The sequence below is a fragment of the Gavialis gangeticus genome, unplaced genomic scaffold (assembly GCF_001723915.1).
Source record: "Gavialis gangeticus isolate Ggan-Ray unplaced genomic scaffold, GavGan_comp1, whole genome shotgun sequence".
NCBI lineage: Eukaryota > Metazoa > Chordata > Crocodylia > Gavialidae > Gavialis > Gavialis gangeticus.
Window position 1 is genome coordinate 220,887 of NW_017728990.1, and position 5,249 is coordinate 226,135.

General features: G+C 55.8%; 1 protein-coding gene across 2 annotated transcripts in view; it reads right to left on the minus strand.

Moving 5' to 3' along the window:
- Positions 1–5,195, minus strand: part of SLC43A3 (solute carrier family 43 member 3) — a 20,238-nt gene extending 15,043 nt beyond the window's left edge. The window contains exons 1-3 of one of the 2 annotated variants that reach the window (XM_019514522.1): positions 5,180–5,195; positions 1,557–1,775; positions 789–918 (exon numbers count right to left, since the gene is read on the minus strand). In XM_019514522.1, coding sequence (XP_019370067.1) covers positions 789–918; positions 1,557–1,746 — 320 coding nt within the window. In that variant the 5' untranslated portion in view covers positions 1,747–1,775; positions 5,180–5,195. Of the gene's footprint in view, positions 1–788; positions 919–1,556; positions 2,341–5,179 lie in introns of those variants that run through there. The other variant, XM_019514517.1, reaches the window with a different exon arrangement.
- Between the last annotated feature and the right edge of the window lie 54 nt (positions 5,196–5,249).

Below are 5,249 nucleotides of genomic sequence, written 5' to 3' on the forward strand. Positions count from 1 at the left end.
CTACCCTGGGGGTTTTTAAGAGGAGGCTAGATGAACACCTTGCTGGGGTTGTTTGACCCCAGTACTCTTTCCTACCATGGCAGGGGGTCAGACTAGATGATCTGCTCAGGTCCCTTCCGACCCTAGAAACTATGAAACTATTTTGCTGTGGCTCTAAGATATCCCCCTGGGACACCTCTACACTGACAGGGGAGCAGCCCAGTAACCCCTCTGTCCATAACCTCCTCCAGCCCTTGAGACCATATCATACAACCCCACCTGCCACCCCAGGCTCCTACCCAACCACTCCAGGCTGACAAAGATCAGACTGGCTTTATTTTTGACAGTTACACAACAAGGCACCAAATGCCCCACCCTCACACCCAACATATGTCCTCTCTTCCCTTCCCCATAGACATGGACAGCAGGACAGGCCAAGAGCTCTCCAGATAAATTAAAATAACCTCCCAGCCAAAGGAACAATCTTGTGCAAGTGGGGTAATGAGGCTGAGCTGGGGATGATGCTGTATGTGGTGGGGGGGAGGCTATGCTAAGGGTAGATGAGATAAGCTGGATAAAACAAGTTGGGCCCCTTCCTGATGATAATGGTGCTGTGGGGATAGAGACAGCCCAGCTAAGCAGGTGTGTATGTGCCAGAGGGAAGGGAGAAGTAGGGAACCCTGGCCCTGGCCCTCCCCCACCCCCCCAATCAACTCCACAAAGAGCTGTTAGACCCCAACAGCAGCCCACGCCCCCCACCCAGGGATGAGGTCTGACTGCATGTGCACGCCCACCGGCCCCCTACTCACATAGCCAGCAGTCGGGCTGCAAGAGTGCCGAAGCGGTCAAAGATGCATCCCGTGGGGAAGGTCATGAAATTGTTCATGAAGGAGCCAATGGTGAAGATGAGTGAGAACTGTTCATCCTGCTCGCTGCAGCCTGGGGGGAGTGATCATGTCATGGGCTGTCCTGGTGGGGGGAGGCTGCCCCAAGCCCTACAAACAGCTCACCCATGCCCAAGCCCAGATCCTCCAGACCCTGAAAGTCACTCATACCCAGCCCTCTGCCTGTAAACCCTTCTGCCTCTCCAAACCACTTACATAGACACCCTCACATAGCCCCCATTCTGGCTCCCCTGACAGAAACCCCCCCACATAGCCCCTATATCAATACCCCATCTCAGTCCCAAAGCCTCCAGCCCAAAAACTGCCCAGGACAGATACAGTTCACTACTTCCCTACCCGCTCCACACTGCTCTCCAGATAATACTCTCCATCCAATACACCATCTCTCCCACCTCTCCACACAGTCCCCGGCACTTGCACTCCTCATACAGCCAAACCCAACACTCTGAAGCCAAAGATCCCCTAAATCCCTGCACCACCCCCCATCTGCTAAAAGCCCAGATGGGGCTTATGGGGAAAGCACTAGGGAGCCAGGAGAAAGGCAGAGAGGCCTTGGGGGTAGGCAAAGGAGGGCTTGTGTACCCATGAATATGCACACCTGGGCATGCTATGATTTGCATTGGCTCTGAATTCATTCCCTCTGCCACACGTGTGCTGGGAGCTCAGCCATACCTGTCTCATGTGTGGTGTTGACAGTCATGTTAGCAACAGGTTTGCAAAGGTCCTCGAAGTAGTCCAGGCCCTTGAGCACGTAGACCAGAGAAGCCCAGCCGAAGATGACGCCCGCAAAACACATGCATTCCATGAGCCCTGAAAGCAGCGTGGCCAGGCGCTTGGCCAGCCCTGCTCCCTGGCTCTCCATGGCACCAGCCTTCTGGCCCTGGGGGAGATCTAGAACAGCAGAGACCACAGCTGGAAAAAGGGCCCTGGACTGGCACTGAGACATGGCTGCCTCATGAATGGGCCCCACACTTGGCCCGAGATGCAGCCACTTCTACGGTGGGGTCAGCACCAGTCCAGCAGCCACACTGCCCCACCACACAGGGGGCCGTCACCCACCCTGGCAATAAGGCCTCCCCTGGGGTAGGTACAGAAACTGTTTACAGAGAGATCCATGTACCAGCTAGGTAAGACTGCTTCTGGGTGATTTCCCAACTGTCCTGCAATGCAGCCACCTCTGGGGTGGGGCATGTTCCCTCTTCAATAGCTGCTCTGCAGCATCACATATCCACCACTGCAATATAGCTACATCTGGGGTGAGGCATCTCTGCTGGTTGTACAGGGGCCACTCACTGATCACTGCACAGAGGCCAGCACTGAAGCTGGGGAGGACACCTGGTTTTTTTTAGAGGTTTCTTCCAAGCACAGCCAAGCAGCTGCCTCTGAAGTGGAGCAAAGCAGCTGTTCAACAGTTCCCTTGCACGGGAGTTTAGGATGGAGTTTAGGAATACTGCATCCAAATAAACCAGTGCAGTTAAAACCAGTGGTTTGACCACTGCACTGGAGTTAAACATGTGAGAACTGGGATGCAGGTGGGGCTTCTGCAAAAAGTGTTATGGGACCTTCCATGCCTGGGAGAATCCAAAGAGCCCTGCTGGGGACCCTGGGGTCTTGTGGCCCGCACTCTCTACCTGGATAGAGCACCCCAACCCTAGTCCTGACCCCACCACTCCCTGCAGGCTAGTGTACCCTGCTTGGTGCAAGCTCTGGCAGTCACAGTGCAACATGAGACCATGGGATAGAACTTACATCAGTCCTCCCATCTCCCCCCTCCCTTGCTTCATTATACCAGGGTGGAGGGAGCTGTTACCCTGTGTCAGCTACCCCGGGAGCCAGGAATGCTCAGCACATGATGAGCTCAGAGGACAGGGGCCCTGGAGCAGAAGAAGGAGCAACAGCCATCTCCCCCACCTTCATGTCTGTCCTGCCCCATATTTTGTACCTTGTTCCCCTTATGCAGGCTCTCTGATCCCTTGGGACTTAAGCTGTGCACCTTCAATACTGTGGCCTGTGCCTGGGAGAGTGGAAGGGGGCAGGTCTCTGACCCTGGTGTTGCAGATGGAGAGATAAGGCCTGGGGAGGTGCCAGGCGGGTGTCTGAGCCAGCACCTTTGGGTGTCCAAGGACAAAGGTTGCTGGTGTGCAGGATTTTAGTGCTGATGCAGAAAGGACACTGGGGTTACGAGGCAGCACTCAAACTGCTCAGGCAGCTGTGATGAATGGCATCTCCAGGGACTGTGTCCCATGGGTGCCCTGCAGGCCTGACTGCCAGCTGACCTGCTTCCCCTTGGCAGGGTGGCCTGGGCTCAGCCACACCTGGCTGCATTGTTCCCACCCAAGCTGTGGCTGGAGCAGGGGCTGCCAGGCACTGTGAATCTTGAGCCACATCCACTAATATCCAGGCGGTGCTGTGTGGCCTTGAACACAGCACTGCCCCCCTGCTGTGCCTCAGTTTCCCCATCTTGTCCTATAGCTCACAAGATCAGGGACCAGCTTTGACACTAGCCTCTGGGAGGGGAGGCAGGCAGCTCCAGAGGAACTGGGCTGGGGCACAGGCTCTGGGTCAGGGAACTCTTTCTGCCAGTAAAAATCCAAGGCTTGGGGAAAGAGGCCACTGAGCAGCCCTGAGCAAAGCCAGTGAAATGCATTCCACCCTGCAAGGAACAACACGGGTTCATTCCTAATCATCTTCCCAGCCTGGGAGGCTGGTAGGCAGAGGCTGGTGATATCCTCAGATGTAGCAGGTAGACTGACCAGTCCCTATGTGGTGGTGTTTCATCGCTTGGGGGCTGGGTAGGGAAGTTGCTCTCTGTGAATCATGAATTACACAATTCTATAATAAAACCCTGTTCCTATTCAACTGAGGATGGGGAAATGTTAAAAATAGCCCTGGCCTCCTTGTGGCAGCTCCATGTACCACTCACCAAGCAGGAATCCCCTCACGGCCCTACCCCAGAGGAAACCAAGGCACCAGCTACATTGTCCCCAGACAGCATGTGAGTGAAGGTCAGGCCCCTGGGATTAGAGCTGCCCAGCACCATGAATGAGATGTGCCCCCTTGTAGCATGAGTATGCAACAGCTCTCTGCACAGTGTAAGCATATCATGGAGCCCCTGTCCAACACATTTGCCATATGTGCCACATCAGTGTGACACGTGTAGGATACATCCCCATACAGCACATATGCATGAGGCAGCCCCTTAGAAGTGTGAGTGCACACTTCTGTGCACAAAAGGCCCACCCAGGTAGCACTTGCACCCAGGTCAGGCATCTCTCCTTGCTTCCCATAAGGGAGCTCCACTATGCCACTTGCCCCAGCCCAGGACCTCACCCCTGAGGACCACCCCTGAAGCCTGCCCTAGCCCCAAGCCCAGGGCACCAGGACTCTAACCATGATAAAGTAAATAGCCCCACTCCCCTCTCTGGCCTGCACCACCCGGGGGCAGGAAAGGGACCAGTTTGGCTACAGGGCTCCCTCCCCACACCTGCCCCCCACCCCCAAACAGGGCAGGGCTGGAGGGCACAGACATCAGAGCTCCCAGGTGAGGCACCCAGCAGGGTTGGGCAGACACAGTCCACCACTCCCCAAAGAGCCCTGGCTCCCAACCAGACAGCAAGGACACTGACTGCCCTGCCCTTGCTCCAGGGCAGGACTGAAGGGTCACTGTCTGACCAGGGCACAGGCAGTCAGCAGGGTTGTGGGGGAGGGCTGGGGGTTAGGGAAGCGTTCAGAGCAGGGGATATTGAGATACAGTGCCAGCTCCCATATCCAGAACCTCTGCCCACTGCCACCCCTCCCACTCTGCACATCTCCCACTCTGTCTATTTATCCATTTCCTACCTACCAACCCTCCTGCTTCCACTCCCTGGGCAGCTCCTGAGCTGTGACTCCCAACCCCTTTTCTCCTCACAGCCGCTCCTCAAATCTCTACTTCTCTGGTTGGCTAATTCATTCTTTCCTAATACAGACAACATTTCCGTATGGCTCGCCACAACATCTGTTTTCTCTTAGCCTCCTCTAAAGGAGAAACTTGTTTTTTGGGCTCTGCCACATGCTCAGCCTGCCCAGTCCAGAGGCCACCAGTGCCAAGGTGGGTAGCTGCAGGAAGCCAAGCAAGGGTGGGGGCAAGAGTGAAGGGGAGGACAGCAGTGCCAGCACTGTGACAACAGGCACTAGGTGCCTGCCCCCTCTATACAACCCATTCCCTCCTCCTGTGCCCCTACCCCATCCACGCTCCTCTTTCCCCTGCCAAGCTGTGGGGGGAAAAGTCTGGGAGAGTGGGCACAAGGACTCACCGTGGGTGTTAGGCTGGAGAACTGGGAGCTGCTGCTGAACCATCAACAGCATGAGAGTTACTGCCAAGAA